The sequence below is a fragment of the Stegodyphus dumicola genome, chromosome X2 (assembly GCF_044657685.1).
Source record: "Stegodyphus dumicola isolate Sdum_Otavi_A_Nest chromosome X2, ASM4465768v1".
In the NCBI taxonomy this organism is placed as follows: Eukaryota; Metazoa; Arthropoda; class Arachnida; order Araneae; family Eresidae; genus Stegodyphus; species Stegodyphus dumicola.
Window position 1 is genome coordinate 74,416,953 of NC_140781.1, and position 20,978 is coordinate 74,437,930.

Genomic DNA, 20,978 nt, shown 5'->3' on the forward strand with positions numbered 1-20,978 from the left:
TAATACACTTGCAAAAATAATATTTCTTTTAATTTAGTGGTGTGTTCTCCATTGTGGTCATTGCTTTTGTCTGCCTTGTGTTCAGATGGTTGGTAAATATGCTGAAGCACATGCAAAGGATTTAAGTTGTCCTGTTTGCCGGAGCCTAACTCCTCGGTCAGAGATCTATTCCGTTGATCGTCAAGCAGTAAAAGATGATGACGAAACAGAAATAAAAGTATTTATATTCATTTTCTGTAATACAGTACAAAGTCCAAGATCCGGATGTTCAATATCTGCAATGATTTAAAATCCAAACATCAAAGCCACCACCTCACTTTTTTTTTGAGAAATTTTTTGTATGCTCTACCCATGCGCATTTGATTTCCCCCCTACTAAAACATGTGGAGAGTTCCGATTCTTAATTTCACTTTGCACTAAGTAAAGTACCTCGTTATTCAAGAAACATTGATTTTAGCATAAATTTGTGTGATCACTAATTTGTTTCTATAGCTGCATATCTGTTTGCCATACATCTCAAACCAAAACAGTACATAGAAACATCATTGATTTTACACTACTAGTATTTTATATTCCTAATGCCAACCTTGTGAATCCTTATTATATTTTGCTTTCATCACTGCATGTTTATCAACACAGGATAACTTTAATAATAACTCATGCAGTGACGCTTAAATAATTTTTTTTTTTAATCTTAGTAATTTAAAAATAAAGGAGTATGTTGACATTATGCTTGGCAATGATTGCAGATTTAAGTTAAAAGCACCAAGAAAAGTTGACGGAAAAATTTAACAAAAATTTCTTTTCATATGTTAAAAACAGATTTTGTTAATTATACTCGTAGACCAAAAGATTACATTTAGTACTATTTGAATTAAGAATAACTGATTTGTTATTCACATAAATCCAGAACCAACGCCATAGCTCATATGGCCGCACCAGGCTGCAGAATTAAGAAAAGACAAAATTTTTGGATTTTTAGAGAAGCATGGTGCAGAAAAATTAAGGAATGACAAAGTTTTTAGAATTTAGGCAAAGCACTGGGACCCAGAATTTAGGGATGGGAAAAATTTAGCTGGGTAACAGAATTTAGGACTCCTGGAGACTGCATCAGGTGGTAAGATATCCAATGCAGGCCCTCAATATGCCTTAAGTACATGTGCAAATTTATTCATTCACGACTCAGGTAAGCCTTAAGCATGTGCAAAAAATAGATGTTGGTATAATAAATACTAAATTAATATAATTCAGGCTTAACTGCTTCAGCATGTGATAGAAGCAAGATGAAATTTAGCAGAAGAACTTATCTTTCATGGCCAATCTCATGATACATAGCTAGTAATGTAAAGCGGACATTATAAAGCTAGGTTAAAATTATCCTTTACTAATTCCAAGCAATGTCAGTTAATATAGCAGATTGCCCTGTTCCTTAACTTTCTGATTTGATCCAGCTTATTTTTTTTTCATGCTGTTATTACAGCAATTTTATGAAAATTAAAGTTTGAACTTTTGATTATGTCAAAAAGAGTTTCTAATTCTGAAGCTGCAAAAGGATTTACAAAGAGAAAGCATGTTTCAACGTCCATAAAGAAAAGTGGAACTGCTACAAAAATGGATAAAGGTATCAGTCTCAAAACTATATGAGGAGTATGGCATTGGAAAGTCAACTTTTAAGAAAACAAAAAAAAAAAAAAAAAAAAAAAAAAAAAAATGATTTTTTAAAATTTTCGGTGATTTCTACACCAGACACACAATGAATAAGAGGAAAATTATTCGTTGTGCTGGAAGTGACAATCGTTACAAAATAATGATTGAATGGGTCACAGCGACGGCATGCCATTGATGGCTACAGTGCTAATGGCTCAAGCCAAAATCATTTCATGAATGAATGAACTCCAAAACTGAGTGCACATATTCGGCAGGTTGGTTAACCAAAATTAAATTGTTTAAAAATTGCTATGATATAAGGCAATTAAAAATTTCAAGTGATCAAACATTTGCAGATGAATTCATTGAACTCATTAATAGTGAAAAGTTATCTTTGGAACAAATTTACAACACTGGCGAAAGCGGTCTTTTCTGGCAATATGTACCCCAAAATACCTTTGCAACCTCTACAGAAAAGGCTGCAACTGGTCTTGAAGATTCCAAAGCTAAACTAACAATTTTAACATGCCCAAATACTGCAGGAATGCACTAGTGTAAGTTTTTCGTAACCAGAAAAAATACACGAGCTCCAGCATTTAAAGGAACAAAGATTTTCCCCATTAATAGCATGGATGACACAAGCGTTAATGAATGGTCGTTTTAAAATCATTTCATACCCAAGGCTTGGCAACATTTGAATTCGGTTTGTTTACCTGAGGACACAAAAATTGTCTTGATTGTCGACGACTGTTTGGCTCATTCTTCACTTAAAATTTCAGTGAAAGATAATGAATCCATATTGTTTTTTCCTCTAAATTGTATGCCCATCATTCAGCCTATGGATATCGTAACAGCGCACAGGCTGAAATGCAAATATAAAGTTGCATTTTTAAGATCCATGTTAAATTTCTTGAATAATGGCAAGAGTGTTCAAGAATTTTTGAAATATTTTAGCATAAAATCTGCAGTGTGTAGCATCATAAGATCGTGGGTGGATGTGTCTCCAACCTCTTTAAAAAAATGATTGTCACAATTTATGGCCAGCTACCATATTTCATGGTAAGGATGATGAAGATGAGAGCCACTAATTTTAAGGTTTTCGGACATTGCAAACCAAAGGTTGAATTTTCCAGTTAATGTATTTTGTAAAGACATGTGGAGAAGTGGTAAAAAATGAAGATGATATAACAAAAGTTTTTCATTGCAATGCCAATACCCCAATCATTAATCAATTAACGGAAGGCGAAATTTGTATTATGGTTCTAGATCCAGAAGATAGCGCTGGCGATAGTGAAACAAGTAACAGAAAGGTTACTGAAAGCAAAAACATTTTAATGGATAAATTAGTTGGAATTCTCGACACAGCCATTAAGCTCTTGGCACTTGGCAATGGAACTTTGTAACTGAACAAGAAATTACGTCTGTCTATAGAATTAGAAAGAAAGTATTAGCACAAAAATCAAAGCAATATAAACAACTCACATTGAAAGAAATGTTTAATAAAGTAAACAAATAAATATTAAGCCCCCTTTTTTAAAATTTTGACACCCTTTAGATAATAAATGTTTCATTATTTCAGAAATCGCAGTTTCATGTTTTTAATTTCTACATGCTATCTCACTAGATTTAAACTGATAATCTAATGTCCGAAAAAATCCCAAATCCAGAATCGTTGAAGTCCTGATGAGTCCGGATCCTGGACTTCGTACTATATTTCCTTTTTTCACGTTTTTCTCTGTACATGCCAAAGTTCCATTAGTGATTTTATTAGTTTGCTGTATTTTCCATTTACTCAGTGTAATGTAAAAAAATTGTCACCTGAAAATATACCATGTACCGGAAAGTTCTGTCCGTTTTTGGAATAAAACAAAATACAAATTTTTCTTACCGTTAATAAACATATTAAAATAATATAATTGCCCTTCTTATTAATGACTCCTTGCCATCGTGAGGGCAACTTGTGTATCCCATTTTTTGAAAAATGATGTAACTTTTGATACGAAAAATTGAGCTGGTGCTTGTTTGATATCTACTTCATTTTTGAATTTTTTGCCCTTCAAAAAATTTAGTAAGGAGAAAAACAAGTGATATTCAGACGATGCTAAGTCCGGAGAATATGGTGTATGTGACAGAATTTTCCAGCCAAGTTCTGCAATTTTTGATGAGTCCCCTAAGCAGCATGTGGCCTGGCATGATCATGATGCAGTATGATGTCCTTCCTGTTGAATATCGCCATCCTCTTTTCTTGGACCGTTGTCTTAAAAATTGTCTAATTGCTGACAGTACTTCTCCGAATTGAGCTTTTTGTTCAGTTTTAAAAGCTTATAATGTACTGGTCCTCGAATGTCCCACCATATACACAACATTCTCCTTATTCAGAGTCAAATTTGGTTTAGAGGTGGGAGGGCTAGGTTTTTTTTAGGTTCACAATATGCACTTTCCCTTACGAGGTTTCCATGGGTGATCCACTTTTCATTCCCAATTATCATCTGGTTCAAGAAGGGCTTCATTTTGTTTGGAGCAAGCAGAGATATGCATATGACGACTCGATCATCAAAATTTTTCTGACTTTAATTCATGTGGCACCCATCTTGAATATTTCCGCACCAATCCTATCTTCCAAATATGGTTCTTAATGGTTTGCTGAGCTGAATAATCCCTTCTGCGATCTCTGATGTTGTCACGAAAGGATCTTGCTCCAGCATGGTCATAACAACACCGTTGCCGATCAAAGGTGACCGCTCAGAATGTGGCTTATCAGAAAGTTCGAAATCACCTATTTCAAATTAGTTTAACTGTCTTTTGCGCACCTTATCAGAAACTGTACATTTACCAAACACTTTCAATATATTTCTACATGCTTCTGTAGCATTTCTTCCTTGTTGAAATTCGCATAAAATACAGTGGCGTAAATCACTTTCGTCAGTGGTCATGGGTCCACTATCGCTTCACACTTAAGACTAACGTGAATCAACTTTGTTTTAGTTAACTTGCTACTTCAGTATGTATACATTAAGCGGTGAAAATAGTGAGCCGAACATATGGCATATAAACGTATGCTTACATGTGGAAAATTGTTTTCATAAAACGAAAATTGTTTTCATAAGTTTCCCGTAGACCGTATATAATTCACCATAAAAGAATTCAGGCATCGCAATATTTAATTTATAGATTTTGGCTGTGGGGCATTATATAAATATTTTATATTTCTTTATTTTCTAGCAATACTTTTCTTTCAGAATATTTTGATATGCTACAGCTGGATCCAGGGTTGCCATGCTACCTGGAAAACCGGAAAAAGTCAGAGAATTCGAAAATTGACCAAAACATTCAGGGAAATGTCATGGAATTTAAATATTTTAGTCAAAATCTTGACTAAAGTCTGGGAATTTCATACAGCGATTCCCCCCCCCCAAAGAGCGAGTTTTGTGCTGATGTTGGAAGCGATCACTTTCTTAGCGAATTGTGTATCGCGTTAGCATCATTCGGACAGCTGGCATGGAGCCAATTTTCGCAGCTGCAATTAGATTGTCTTTAGAAAAGCAAAGCAAGTTATCAGCAACTTTTGGTTTCCAGTAACCTCAAGAATCGCATGCGCATGTGCAGTGCATGTTGAAGTAAACAAAATACTTATTCTCATATATAACAAAATTGGTTTAATTCTAGAATACGGTAGCATGGAGGTTAGAATCAAAGAATATTTATTTAAGAAGGAAAAACTCTGCAACAGGAGTGGCTCCGTTCCAGTGTAGGAGGAAACAACTGCGAGTGTGCAAAATATCTGTCGCCAAAGCTTGAAGCTGGTGTCAAAGTTCGAAGGTCACATTATCAAGAGTTTATAAAATGAATATTGTTTAAAATTGCTTTAAACTTTAAAGGAAAAGAAAATCTTTTTTCCACACAAGTAAATTAATTAATGGATTATTTAATTTGAGAGGGGAACTAAATCCATGCTTAAATTATTGCAAAAATTTAAAAAAGAATCGTTTTCTCAAAGAACATTTCTTCTTAACACATGTTCCTCAATTTCCTATACACATTGCGGAGAGAAATTCTGGCTGCCAGGTTCCATTGCCAAATCCCTTGGCGAATTTTTCCTTTGCTTTCTAATGGCATAATAGTATTACGTCTGAGGAACCTTTCCTTCTTTACGTAGACGTTCTTTGATTAGAATAACCTCCATGTATGGAATACACGGGATTTGGTGACAATATGATAAGCAGTAAAGGGTCATTTTGGTGTGGGCGACAATTTTCAAAATCGTGCCAAGGCTGTAGCGTCTACTAGGATTTTACTGCAAAACTATTTTTTTCTTTTTGATAAATGCCTTGTCATTTTGCAGTAAAATAAAAAAATATTAATTAGTCATCTAGGCTAACCATTTAATATAACTTTATTTGCTAAAATATCGTTGATTATTTTAATTCAATTTTTAAGTAATTACTTTATTTTTATATTATTCATATCATTTAATGCTGTGTCTTCCCTCTAAATTTATTTATTATTTGTAAATAATACTTACAAATTCCAGAAAAATTTCTCAGACATAATCCTAAAATTAATTCTAGCAGTATGATGACATACCATCACGAAATTTAATGCACATATTTTTTGCTTACGTATGCTGCTAAATAAATAAAAAAATAACCTGAATTTATTTAAATATATCATTAAATAGATTTCTTTCTGTCGCTTAGCTGCAAAATGTCCGCAAAAAAAGACATTTTTTAATCCAGATTAGGTAGACTAATCACACACTTCAGTGGAGAAAACAACTCGTATTATAGTTAATAATAGTAATGCTTTAGGGATTGTATATATATACAGTGCAAAGTCTGTAATCCAGATGTCCATTATCCGGAATGATCTATAATCTGGACCTCAAAGCTACAAACTTACGTATGCGCAATATGCGTTTATGCATGTGCGTTTAACTCAAAAAATGAAGCAACTTAAAGAACTTACATTGAAAAAAAATGTTTAATAAAGTAAACAAATATTAAGCTTTTTTTTGTAAATTTTGATACTTTTTAGATTTATAATGCTCTTTATTTCATAAATTATGGTTTCATATTTTTAATTGTATAATTTTTGCATGCTAACTTACCAGATTTAAATTGAGGATCTGTAATCCGGAAAAACCCTTAATCCGGAATCGCTGAAGCCCCAACAAGTCTGGATTACGGACTTTGTACTGTATTAACTTATATATATATACGTCTTATGTAATTGGCTAATTTTGTGTTTTCAAGTAATACCATAATTAATTTACCTCCTAGCACAGCCAACATGCACTACTTGGGTAGAATGGAATTTTCTTTAAATACACTGGGGAAATTTCATTCTGGAAAATTTCACTTGGGAAATTTTCAGGGAATTTCATTCTCCTGTTTGAGTGGCAACACTGTAGATCACACAATTGTACGCAAAGAGAATTTTTATTTTACTTATTTATTTATTTTATTACACAAAGAGAATTTGTAATGTTACTGCATTCAGTTGTGCAGGCTTTTATACTATGCCGGAATAAATTGCTGTAAACGGAGAACAAAACAGTATTAGTAACAACAATCATCTTTTATAGCAAAATTAATTCATGGCCTCAATAATGAGAATTGTGGGTGATTTTTATATGAGATAACCCACATTTTGTTAGAAGTTAGGCATTATAGATGTGATGCTGTGCTTTTGAAAATTACCTAATGAAAGAATGAGAATTTAGCACTAAACAACGGCATCAATAAGAAATGAATTGATTTTGGAATAGGTAGAACATTCAAATGAAAAAAAATTATACTATTCTTGTACAAAATTGTCCATGTTAATATGAAAATAAAGTAAATTTAAGCAAACTTGACCAAATTTGGACGTACATACTGATCACTGACTGAGGTATATGTATGTAACATAGCCTATAAGGCAAAAACAACATAGCTGATAAGGCAGGAATAAAAAATTCGTCTGAGACCATTGCATTATAATTTGTCTGTGGAAATGAAGAATTTATCTGTGTGAAGATGTTAAATCAAACTGAAGCCTCCCTTGCCCGTAAGGAAAGAATAATGGCCGTAAAAATTGAGAGAAAATGACTGGAAAATATTAATGAAGGAAAAAAAAAGCACACTGAAATTATTCAGTCATATTTATCATTAAGCCAAAAATATTCATTGCTCATTGAACCTAGAATGTAATTTAGTTTAGAAATTTGAATTCACTCTTTTATGTGGGTGCTATGTACACTATATGTTGCAAGATAATATTGCTATACTAAGTAGCTGATGGAATAGTTGGGTAAGTAGGCATATATGCATAGCTTAGCTGTTTCATTCTTATTTTAATGTTCTCCAGTTGTGAGTAATATTATCAAAGGTAATCTTTTGCTCTTAACCCAACATATTATAGAAATTCATAGTTTTTTCACTGGAATAAAATTCATTATTGGCCACTAAGCTGATTGATAACATTCTAATCTCTGCAACGGTGCGGGCCTGCATTTCTGAGAAAGTATTCTGTGTTGGAAAATTTTACCTGTTGTATTGTGCCATTCATTTTTTTAAAGTTTCGTTAAGGTACTGATTTGTCAATGAGAGATATTTCATAACATTCCAGATATAACTTTTGTTTTAACCAAATTTTGTCATCCTTTATAATGTAATAATTTTTTAAAAGTATTTCTGTACTTTATCCTAAATTTATAGAATTCTATGTGAACTGCGCATGGACTGTATTTTCATTCGAATTTTCAATGGTGATAAAAGTATTTTCAATATCTATTACTTATTTTAATCTTCTGTCTTGTATTCATAATTTCATTCACACTTTTTGAATTGATCTTCTTGAATTTCCATTATACCTCATGTATGAAGTTTATTTTACTTTGAAGCATGTCTTTAGAGAGTCTGTTTATATTTTTAGGATTCTGTCTGAGTTTCTAGTAATAGATTTAAATGCAAGTACATGTATTTTCCATGTTATATCCAAAATTTTATGATAAATATTTTATAGGGAAGATATTCCTCAAAAATACATGGTGTGCTAAAGTGTTTGCTTGAAATCAGGAAAAAGAATTCTAAAGCAAAAACTATAGTGTTTTCATCTGTAAGTATTTTATTTTGTAATATTTTGCTCATTTTCATTCAGTTTTGAATTTTTAGTTGTTAATTTTATTCTGGTTATTGATATAATTTTTTAAACATTGCAATTTATTTGGAAATCATATTAAGAGCTACACAAGCAGATATAAAAGTGACATAATTTTTGCAAGTGTTGATACAAAATTGATTGCAATTCATTCAAATTACATGTTTGATGTCTAATAGTTTGTGTAATATATTTAATTTCAGCCTTATTATGATAATAATTACAACCTGAGTATTTGTACAAATTTAAATTAGTCCAAAATTTAATACAGTAGTCATAATGTTTTAGTAAGCAAAAACATGTTTATAAACATGTTTTCACAAATAAGACAAAAAGATTATTAAGTTTGTTTGAATTAAAAGGTATATTAAGTACCAATGTTTTGTAAATATTCATTGCAAATAATGTATTTACTGTGTGTGTGAGGTTTAGAAGGATGAGCTGTTATGATAAGCTTCTTGATTTTCCTTCCTGAAAGCGGTGCAAATGAGAACTGTATAGTTATGGAAGCTGTTTATCAGAGAACTGATTTTCATTAATGTTTAAAATAGACTGCATCTCTTAGATACAATTTGCATAAAGTATTTTGTATTGGAAATTTTCGTGTGACTGCATAATGGCCTTTATGGTCTGAACTTCTGAAAGTTGTATCTGGTACGAATAAAACAAATTACTTCAAATTAGTGATATTTTGTAAGACTTATTTACCATACTTTTTAAACTCTATGCAGCTCGGCTGCCTCCTGCCCATTTAGGCAAGTGACTACTTGTTCAGAAATCTAATACTTGTTCAGAAGAAATAATTTGTTATAAATTGCTGACTAGAAAGGAATGCCGCTGTTGTTAATAAATAAGTTGTTTAAATTTTTTTTTAGACTTTTGTGGATTTTATCATCTTAGAATCAAGTCTTTTGTTTGTAGCCTTCCCCGTTTGTAGCCTTTAAATTGAGGGGTGCATCTTATAATCAGTGGCATGGTACAGATGAAGAACAATTGCAACTGGAAGCTTTTCTGTAAAAAATAAATATCAGTGGTTGTAAATTTTTAACCAGGACTTTTGCTCTGTTAATGTTTTCTTTTTGTTTAGACCATTTTTAATCATTCTTTTGATTTTTGTATTTTGTAAAGTTTGCTAGCAGCTCAGCAGTAAACTATCAAACACTGGTAATTCAAACAGGGTTTAAATCTCAGTAAATAGGCTGGCTGCATAAGAGTTTTAATGGGTTTTTTCATGTGTAATGTGAATACTAACTAGTTTTCTCTAAAACATCCTCCACAAAAGCAGCCCTTTTAGGCAGATAACAAGTGCTTTGATATAATCTAAATTATCTAAAATTTTCACTTTATGTAATTAGTTTTAAATCTGTTTAAAGTTGTGTAAAACATTATTTGTGCTATTATATAATCCATGTTCATAGTTTTGGAATCATCATTGTTTAGTAAGAAAATGAAAGCTGAATATTTCATATTTTCAAAAAAGAAAATTAAAGCTACATTTTAAAAACTGAGACTTACTATTGCTACAAGACAGCTATACTTTGCCAGTAAATTTTTTTTCTTTCCTTTGTTTCATTGATTCATTTTTTGTACTTTTGATGCATTTTGCTTGAGTTTTTTACTTAATAAACTCTAATAATTCATTATAATGTCTTTGCAGTGGAAGGATTTTTTATTTCTTTTAGAAATGGCACTGCGTGAAAATAATATCAAGTGTGTGTCCTTGTGCAACAGGACACCAAATACATTTGAGGTAAATATTGCTGTCAAAATCTTCATTTGAGGTGCAACTACTTAAAATATTTTGTTTACGGAGCTGTCATATCGATTAATAATAGTAATTGAATTCCTGTTTTTGTTCAATTGTTAGCACATTACTTTGTACCTTTATCCTTGTGAACATGTATGAACTATTTCAAATGTCACTGTATTTCACAAAAATGACTAATTTAAAAAATGTCCACATTTTTGTTTAAGTTCTGAAGGAATAGTTTAGTGCATATTAATTACTTCTTTAGTAATCTAATTAGCACAGTTTATAATTAATATGAGTTAGATTAAAATGGCATTTGTATAATTAACTGTTATGTTAGCATCTGTGAAATAGAGATGAATCTTTTGGATTTTGTGAATATATAAAAAAATTGTTAGCTTCCATTCTAGGTTCAACCATGCAGCTCTTAGTGGCAGTATTCTTTGATTTTTTAACCACATAAAAAGTTATGGTTTTTCACATTTAAATTCTGTTCCTTTTTTTTTTTTTTTTTCTTTTGCGTATGTGTGTGTTTGATCAAATTTTTCTTTTACCTGTTCACTTACTTCTTTTTTTTTTTTTTTTTTTTTTTTTTTTTTTTTTTTTTGTGTGTGTGTGTGTGTGTGTGACAGCAGTTGAGTGAAAGATTTAAAAAAAAATTAGCAATGAAATACTTCTGTTTTATTTAAATGTTTATGATTATTTAAGTTAGCACTAACCTGTGTAACTGGGATGGCACCAGGAATTTGCCCTCTACTTCCCTTAAAAATTTTAGTGATATCTTAAAAGTCATAATAATGTTACAGCCTGAGTAAAAACTTTAAGGCCAGTAAAAATTTTTAAGAAAACGTAAAATGAAATAAAAGGGATTCAAATAATATTAATTATTAAAGTTCATTGATAAGAAATAAATGCTATAAACATAATTTGTAAATACATAATTATGAGAAACATGGGGTTATTTACATAGTATTTCTGCCTGAGTAAAAACACCAGTTATTTTTTAAACAAGGCCACCAGTTATTTTTTAAAAATAAATATAATATAATCGTGTAATTACCATTGCAACTACTAGCTTGTGATAACGCTGCAATTTTCATATTTGTCATACATTTCTTCAAAGTATTGGTGATCTTTGTGAAGATGGCGAAGGGTAAGAAGTCAACTGATCGTGAAAGAGGAGAGATCGAAGCTTTGTCTTCAACAGGGATGAGTAGTTGTGCTATTGCAATAAAGATAGGAAGATCAAAGACCGTAGTCAAAATTTTTTTTAAATTGAAAGACAATTATAGTATAAAGAATACTGGGGGAAGATTTAAAGCTTTGTCCTCGCGTGATGAAAGAAGAGTTTCCCAACTTGTATCTACTGGAAAAGTACTCAACCAGGAAACTGATTCCAATGACAGGCTTAAAAGTTTGTCAAAAAACGATTTATAACACAGTTAGAAGGTCTGGAAGGTTCGCTTATACAGCAAAATTGACTAAGCCTCAGTTACTGCAGAGAAACAAAATAGAGCGTTTGAACTTTGGCCAGAAAGTCATGACCTGGGACAACCAATGGATAGAAATTATTTTTTCTGGTGAAAAAAAAAATGGAATTTGGATGGACCAGATGGCTGGAATTTCTACTGGCATGATATAAGAAATGAAAAAGAAATATTCTACAAGCGCCAATTAGGTGGAGGCTCTGTCATGACTTGGGGCTGTTTTGCTGGGATCAATTGCATTCCTTTCAGGTAGAATGAATTCACAAAGATACCAAAATGTCCTAACAAATCATCTTTTGTCAAATGCTGAATGTCTTGCTCGAGAAAACTGGAAATATCAGCAAGACAATGCATCGATCCATTCGAGTAACAGCACAAAAAATTGGTTCCAAGTCAACAATGTTGAAACTGTGAAATGGCCAGCTAGATCACCTGACCTCAACCCAATCGGGAACCTTTGGGGTCACTTAGAAAGAAGAGTTTATGCAAATGGGAGACATTTGACATCAACAAAATAGCTGAAATCTACTATCGAAGATGAATGGTATAAAACCGACCCCCACCCTTTGTCAAAAACTCGTTTCATCCATGAAAACAAGAATATTTGAAGTAATTCGAAGAAATGGCTCCTACACAACCTTCTAAGAATTTGTAATATTTTTCTTATATGTTAATTTCTATGTTGGCCTTAAAGTTTTTACTCATGCTCAAATATTCATCTGTGTGTTCTGTAATATTTTCTAATAATAAAATATTTGTAAATTAATTTGTCTACTTTTTTTACTTTTATTTAAGCTCAATAATTATCAATCAAATGGTATTTTAATTCCTCAGTTTAAATGTTTCCATTTTCTCAAAAATTTTTACTGGCCTTAAAGTTTTTACTCAGGCTGTATGTAAGGCTTTAACATGCCTCATCATAAATTAAAATTTATTTTGTGTTTTTGAAATTTTAGCATAATGTTAAAAATGTTTTCATGTACTTTTCCAACTACAGTATCGTTCAAGCTTCGACAAGAAGTGGTGGGGGCAGACCTGCTGAAAACTACTGTTTAAGTTTGATAAAGTTTTCTTAGCTCTAAAGAGGCCATGATGCAGCAGATAATAAACATTGGAGCTCGGCAGTTCTTGCTCACTTTCTGCATATGACTTAGCAAATCATATTCTTGAAGGAACTCGCAGTAAAGCTTATGCATGTCACGATTTTTATTCAATCTTGTAACTATTTATTGGAGTCTTCTTTCCACTAAAATTCCTGAATTACCTAGAGTAATTAATTATTCTTCCTTGATAAGCATCTTAATGATGAATCTACCTGTACAGTTCTGTTTGTGCGTTTTTTGAAAATGATTCTCATGCAATTATTTTTCTGAACTTCAGAGTCAATCAAGAAAAATTTCTTATTTCCCAAAATTTTCTTAGAGTCATCTGCGATATTTGAATCAGTAGTTAAATAACAACACTGTTTATGGGTATCATGCATTCATGGGTATTTATGGGTATCATGTAATTGGCAATCAAGCCAAGTAAGGGATTTTTGAGTAATAAATTTTCAGATACAAATTTTTGTCATCTTTTTTTATTTGATTAAAAAGTTCAGACCCTAAAATATTACCTATGTTTCCAGGGATATCAAAATTTGGGTAAAGCAGTTTGGCATATTTAAATTTTTGATTTTGGGATCAGGACCCATTGAAGGAGCAAAGTTTGTAATTTTAGGTAAAGCAAGAAAGCTGAAGTAAAAGAAGCATCATTATTGCTAATATAAGCATAATTTATCTTCGTTTTGATACTCATCACATTTCCATTTAGAACATTAACAGGAAACCTTATGTTTGACAAGACCCAGCTCAGTTGTGAATAGGAAGGTCATAAAATGTGACTGAGATGCACTATCAAATATTGTTCTGCTAATGTAATCATTCAGCATTGATTCTCAAACCTTAGCAATGTCTGTAGAAAGCAGAACTGTTTTTGCTTAATATTTTATTCAAAGAAGCAAAAATCGGTACCACTTTAGTTAGGCGGATATTTGTTGATTACTTCTGCCGAGCTAGGATTGTAAATTCTGTGCATATCATGAGCAGCTGCAGCCTCTGAAAGGGAAAGGTTTTTGACTGCAATCATGATGAGATATCCTGGACTGACAAAGTTTTTCTACACAAAGGGTTATTATTTTCAGACGGACACTAGAGATAATTATGCTTTCATTAGCACAAGCTACAAGAATATTTCATTTTGCATAATGCAAGCTTATGTTTGTCACTTAAACTGTTTAAAAAGTGCATGTTTTTTACAATAATGAATCTTTGCTATTGAGTCATTTAGAATGTGCCTTTTTGCACAATATGCATGAATAACTGTTTGATTTTAGTGTGAAATTTGTTTTATTTCAATAAGGAGTTTTTGGGTGTTTCTTTATTATTATTATTTTTTATATAGACTACCTTAGGATTTAAAAAAAAACTACTTTTTTAATATATTGCTTTATATCACTATCAGTTATATTAGAATTAGCTGGAGCAGTTTGTTTTGATTTTTCCCTAATTTTTTTAAACAAAATGTTAAACCTTTAATTTATTTCTTTGATATTAAATAATTCATTTTATTTCATAATAAACATTAAAGCTTCTAAAAAAATAAATGAGAAACATGAAGGTATTAGTTGGACCCTCTCCAGGATTTGAACAATGGTTGTTCTAGTTTCTAATTGGATGTGCTAATAATTTCTTATGCTACAACATTGGGTGCCTTCCTGTGGTAAAGTTGGACCAATTTTAGCTTTAATAGTATTTCTGATTGGGCAAATTGTGAAAGGAGCTATAGCTAAGATTAAAGGGAGGTAGTTCAGAACTACTGCTGTTGGCAGCATGTCCCCCCCCAAGGCATGTTTGTACAGACCTTTAGGATTTTCAAAGTGCAAAACGTGAAAAACCTATGACGTCTCAATGGGATTTCAACCAAGAATTCTCTAGATGGTAGCTAGACATGCTAGCACTTTTACCACAAGAGCAATTATGGGGAAATATGATATTCCCATATGTTTTTCCCCACAAAAAGGCTGACAGAAAGGCATAAGATCTAGTCAACGAAGCTCAAGTATTGATGAATTATTGCCGAGAATATTTTTATTCAGAAATAATTGTAGCTATTAAACAACAAAAGGTGGAAATATCAGCTGTAGGCATTAAGGTGATTGCAGTTTAACGTATTCGGATATTGTGCTTGGATAACCAAAGTTCCACCTGTTTGTATATGAAAACACAGAAAATACTTTGCTTCCTGTGATCAACAATTCAGTTAATAGGATCAAAATAATTATTTGTAAATGTGAAGTCAAGTTCCCTAATAAGATCAGTATAAATTTTATAAATTGGCAAGTGACAGAGAAGTATATCCAAGTAAGGGAATTAATTCACCAAACACGTTGGTTTTGATTTTAATCAACCATTTAAAATTATGCAGGGAAAAAAAAAAAAAAGCAACTGTAGTTTGGCACTTATTTTGAATAATTCTATCGATTTCAAGGGCTTACCGTGCTTCAGCCTTTACCCGTTCTCCATATTCAGCATGATGGGATAATGCTTAGTGACACTGTGAGGTTCCTCCTATCAGCAAATGCCTTCTGAGAGAACTTTTGGGCTAAAAGAAAAACGCAGATAAAGGCATAAAAAGAAAGTCTTAAAATACCATGACATTATTTTACAATGTTGCCATTTCTCAAGAAAAACTGTAAGAAGAGAGAAATATTTATATCATCTCATGAGCAAAGCATGTTCAAGTTCTCGTGATATTCAGTTCAAAAGAATAGAATTGGAGACTGAGATAAAAGTTAGTTTAGGTTTGTTTAAATGTATGTAGCCAAAGATATGTTTTTCTGATTCTGTAATTTGTGATATATTGGTAAATAAAGGATCCTACAATAAATATTTAATTTTGATGCTGCACTCTGTGATATGCGAGTAAATAAAGATCAATGTATAAATATTCAGTGGTATTTTTGAGCTCTGATTCTGAAAATGATGATCTGCAAGAACCTAGATTGCCAAGCAGAAATCAACAGACACTGACTAGCAGATCCATGATCCTGAATCTGGATCCTGGAGAAAGCCTTGATATTTATTTTTTATTTATAAGCATATAACGTCTTGTGCAGCAAGGTAATGTTCAGAATGAATGATGAGCCAAAATTCTTTTGAAAGCTTGGTGGTAAGGTAAAGGGGTGGGAGACACTTGGACTGTTCTTCCCCCTGGATGTTCTTCCTTGAAATTCCAACTGGCGCAAAAGCTTCATAGTTAGTAAGACCTACGAATGCCTAATCGGCCTGTTTTTATATACAGGTGCTGATTTTGCTTCCACCAGTACTTGTTTCCATATTCATCTGAAAATCTATTATGGAGTGCAGGTTAGTTTGCTTGAAAGTGCTTTGAGAGAATGAGTAATGAGGCTATCGATAAGCAAGAAAGATGTTTGGTTTGACTTGAGGCAGAATTAATTCCATGCTAATGAAATGCCTGGCCAGAATGCAGAATAATGCAAACCAGTTGATAACTTCTGTCTTAGATTGTATACTTTTGTAATTATTATTTCTCTGGTGTTTTCCATTGGTGGCAATAAGGTATCTTAATGAGTGCAGCCAGGTAACACTAACTATTCAGTCATACACTATTACTTTATCTGGTGTGCAATATTTGCTTTGAAATCAAAGCCTCATTTTTATATTTATTCATGTTACATTTGTATTGCATTTTTCATTTTACTTTACAGAATTATTTGCCAAGGTTTAAATCTTCATTAGAAGAAAATGTGCTTTTGTTGCCTTTAAAAGTTGGTGCAAATGGTATGAATATCACTGAGGCGACTAATGTGATAATAATTGAGCCAGTGTTAGACTACTCTCAGATTCGCCAAGCAATTGGACGTGTATACCGAATGGGTCAAACAGAGTAAGTAGTGTAATATTATTATGCATCTATTTTAAGGAAAATATTAGTTTATAATTTTCATGTTTCAAAATGTATTTTACCAGTTATATGAAACACTGTTTGAAGGATCACTACAGTACAAAGTCCGAAATCTGGACTTGTCAGGACTTCAGTGATTCCGGATTTGGGATTTTTCTGGATATTAGATCGTCAGTTTAAATCTAGTAAGATGACACTCAGCAGTTTTAAAATTAAAAATATGAAATCATGATTTATGTAATAATGAAGTATTTATGATGTAAAGGGTATCAAAATTTTAAAAAAAGCTTAATATTTATTTGTTTAGCTTATTAAACATTTCTTACAATGTAAGCTGTTTAAGTGCTTCATTTTTTGTGCTAATATTTCTCTTTAATTCTGTAGACAGACATAATCTCTTGTTCAGTTACATTGTTGAAGTAACTGCTGTGTCGAGAATTCCAACTAACCTGTCAGTCGAAATTTTTTCGTTTTCAGTAACTTCTCTGTCGTTCTTCACTATCGGTAGCAGTATTTTCTGGATCTAGAACTATACTACATCTTTCACCATTCATTAATTTGATTGTTTATTGAGAAACATTGTCATCACAATGAAAAACTTCTTTTATATCATCTTTTATTACCGGTTCTCCACATTTCTTTACAAAATCCATTAATTGGAAAATATCACCTTTGTTTTGCGATATCTGAAAACCTTTCAAATTCACCATCATCATCAAATTTACCTGTCGATCACTATACATTTTTGGCTATGCATCATGACCTTGGTGACTAACTACAAGTTGTTCCGTTATATTTTAACGTGCTTCTGTCACGCACTGAGACAAGCGTGAATTATATTAGTTTAGTTATTTATTATACTTATGTATATTTCTTGTATATGCTTAAGGCTTATTAGAGTTCTGAATAAATAAATTCCCACATATACTTAAGCCTTATTGAGAGCCGGCACTAGATATCTTACCGTCTGATGCAGTTGCTGCGGGTCATAAATTCTGCAACCTGGTGCCACCTTACGAGCCCTGGAGCTGGTTCTGGGTTTATGTTAATAATAAAGCAGTTATTCTTAATTCAAATAGGCCTAAATGTAATCTTTGTGTCTGTGAATATCATCAAGAAAATCTATTTTTAGCATACAGAAAGAAATTTTTGTTAAATTTTTCATTGTGAACATTTTTTAGTGCATTGAACTGAAACCTGTAATCATCGCCAAGCGTTATGTCAACATAAAAGGTTACCGTACTCCTTTATTATTCAATTACTAACATAAAAAAATTGTTTAGATATCGCTACATGAGTCATTACTCAAGTTGTCATGTGTTGATAAACATGCGTTGATGAAAGGAAAGTATAATAAATAATGATTTTCCAGGTTGGCGTCAGATCAGCGACTATCTATGTGGAATGTTTCGCTTTGAGATGTCTGCCAAGCAGATATGCAGCAACGGAGTCAAATTACTGATCGTACTTGGTATCTTCAATAATAAGGTATTTTATTTAGTATCGAAGTGAAATTAAGATTCGGGACTCTCCAGATGTTTTATTATGTGTTGAAGAAGAGAATTAAAGGCGCATGCGTAAAGCCTATGAGGAAAATGTTGTGGGTGGTTTTGAGGTCCGGATTTTAGATCATTCTGGATATTGGACGTCCGGATTTCGGACTTTGTGCTGTAGTATATTGTTAATTTTAAAGGTAAATAAAGTATCTTTTTAATATTAACTAATTTTTTATTTTTAGTATTTTAATGTTGTTTTACACTTGTAAGCAAGTGCTGTGCTGTAAGAAAACTTAGAGCCTCCCAAAATGTGAACATGTTGCTATTTGCATGTTTTATGTATTTTTCCTTTCAATTTAGCGGCTGCCAGAGTATAAAATGTTAAGATGTATGCTGCGAATGTAAGAAAAATGTGTGTATGTTTGTCCATAATAAGTAATACTTCTCAGTGACAACTTCCCCCTCCCCCCGGCTAATACATTTTTGTACTCTGACTCAGTTTACTGAGCGGCATCAAAATCTGTTGTGTTACATTTTCCTTTGTTCACTAGGATATTATACATTTAAAGACACAAATCTGCTACAATTCGTGGATATCAAAAACCCTGTTTTTAAAAGAACATGTGTTTAGAATTCCTAATACAACATTAAGTGTTGTACGTTTTTAGCCCTTCTATTCTTGAAACTCACTTTTGCATGGAAAGCTTTTGTTATCTGTTTCATCTTTCAAATAATTGGGTCTTGGCACGGCCAGCTTCCTAAAGTTGTTATATTAAAAAATGATGTTTTTTATAAATAAATTTTTATAGTGTAATTTCATGTGTCCAGCTACAAATTAACAATAAAAAGATAACTGTATTTATTGCTTTTAAATTGCTTAGTTTGTTAATAAATATAGACAAATTTAAAAGAAAAATTAAATACCTTACGCTTCATCAAATGGCAACAAACTGGTGCTTGGAAGATAAAAATATTTTATATTGGGCAGTGACAACTCTTTTCTTTTAAATAACTCAGTTCTTTTATTAAAGTTGGAGGACTTCATTCCTAATCCTTTTGAACTGTGAAGTTTTCTGTGAGATTTGCTTTGCCGAGTGGCAAGACGTTGCTTTAAATACCTGATCAGTGTTACGTATTGTCATACATTAAAAAAAATTCAATCAATTCAATCCAACAGGAAAATCACAAATATTTAAAACCAGAATATATTTAGAATTCTTGATAGAGTGTTAAATGTTGCCAAATATCCAAAATCTTTCTCTCAGCTGCAATAAGATTGTTTGTACTCCAGCATAACTTAATAACTTGTTTGTATACTCAATTAATATTCGAACAATTAAATGATCAAATATAACGATACTTAAAAGTACCAGTTTTTCTAAAAACCGGACTACTAAGGGTGCAAACTCGGCTATGACACCCCTTGCGCACTGTCTTCATAGAACTTCATTGATCCTTTGCATTTCTTCTCGTCTTCTCCTGACCATTCCCCCTTAATCAGCTTGTTAAGTAAAGTTTTGGCCCTTTCTATTGCATCACTAGTTGTAGACATAAACATTTGACTTCTCTTAAGTAGTCACAAAATCTAATTATCCAAACAACCATGTTTAAAAGTTTATAATAGTTAAAGAAGTATAATGGTCAATAATTAAATTTCTTCAGTTCCTTGAATACTTGAGTCATGCAAAATGTTTTCTTTTTCACTCTTGTAAAGCTTCTTCTGGGCAAACCGTGTTCATTACAGGACATGCAATTTCAGGTTTCCTTAACTATGAAGGACCATCCCATCATCTCATTTTCAGTAATTCACATTAAGTGCAAGATCGAAATGGTAAATCTACTGGATTAAGTTCACCAGCTAGTTGTCTGTAGCCGCTGACATCAATCAGTTCTCGAATTTCTGAAACTGTGTTACCAACAAACTTACACTATAAGACAACAACAAAAAACAACAACAACAACAAAAAAAAAAAAGCACCAAGAAGGAGCAATGCAAATTGGATGCAAATACATATGCATACAGGTTTTGATAGAAAATGCAAAATTTTAAAATTGGCAGTCAAGTGATGCTGCAGTGCATCTGGCAGGGTATTTGAGGAGATATTATATTTCAGGTTATAAATGCTGTGCAAATGGCATTCCATACACTCGGGTATACAGTAACTATGCCTTGCATGCAGGTGCACAAACACTATGCTCATGTGTCAGCATTTGAGAGAGGACATGTAGTGGGCTCAAAGTAGCCGGTTGATCTAATTGCCAAATCTCTCGACATTTGGATTGCAGTGATGCCAGTATTAGATGATGTTGGCATGAATGGGTGAACCATGGCCGAACACAAAACCAAGAAGGAAGTGGTCGGCAAAGAGAGACGAGAGAACATGAGGATCGATCAATCATCAGAGTGGCATTCAGAGCCCCAGATTCATCATTACCATTCAACCTATCTGCAACTGGTGCTTTAGTGACTGCAAGGACTATTCATAGGTAGCT

General features: G+C 32.3%; 1 protein-coding gene across 3 annotated transcripts in view; it reads left to right on the forward strand.

The window, feature by feature from the left end:
• LOC118199219 (E3 ubiquitin-protein ligase SHPRH) overlaps window positions 1-20,978 on the forward strand; it is a 248,889-nt gene that overhangs the window by 212,002 nt on the left and 15,909 nt on the right. For all 3 annotated transcript variants that reach the window (XM_085809803.1, XM_085809804.1, XM_085809805.1), the window contains exons 21-24: window positions 38-217; window positions 8,653-8,745; window positions 10,445-10,537; window positions 16,793-16,971. In XM_085809803.1, the coding sequence (XP_085665929.1) occupies window positions 38-217; window positions 8,653-8,745; window positions 10,445-10,537; window positions 16,793-16,971 (545 nt within the window). The remainder of the gene's footprint in view (window positions 1-37; window positions 218-8,652; window positions 8,746-10,444; window positions 10,538-16,792; window positions 16,972-20,978) is intronic.